Source organism: Bison bison, unplaced genomic scaffold (assembly GCF_000754665.1).
Source record: "Bison bison bison isolate TAMUID 2011002044 unplaced genomic scaffold, Bison_UMD1.0 scf7180017864192, whole genome shotgun sequence".
Classification (NCBI taxonomy): Eukaryota; Metazoa; Chordata; class Mammalia; order Artiodactyla; family Bovidae; genus Bison; species Bison bison.
Window position 1 is genome coordinate 3,837,679 of NW_011494764.1, and position 206 is coordinate 3,837,884.

Sequence of the window (206 nt, forward strand, 5' to 3'; positions counted from 1 at the left end):
ATGGCACACATGTGGTCAAAGAGCTGCTCCCGTGTGTACAGGTACTGCTCCCTGGGCAGACACTGGGCATAGCCGAGCCCCTTGCCCCGGGGGACGATGGACACCTGTCAGACACAGCAGGGCGCCCTGTCATCCCCAGGGCCCCTGACCACCACCCATCTCCATAAGTGTGGGAGGAGAGGAGACCCTGGGCCCCAGCACACACA

The 206-nt window shown here is 63.6% G+C and overlaps 1 protein-coding gene across 1 annotated transcript in view; it reads right to left on the minus strand.

Moving 5' to 3' along the window:
• Nucleotides 1-206, minus strand: part of LOC104991485 (AFG3-like protein 1) — a 29,879-nt gene that overhangs the window by 1,092 nt on the left and 28,581 nt on the right. The window contains exon 13 of the mRNA XM_010843983.1: nt 6-104. Coding sequence (XP_010842285.1) covers nt 6-104 — 99 coding nt within the window. The remainder of the gene's footprint in view (nt 1-5; nt 105-206) is intronic.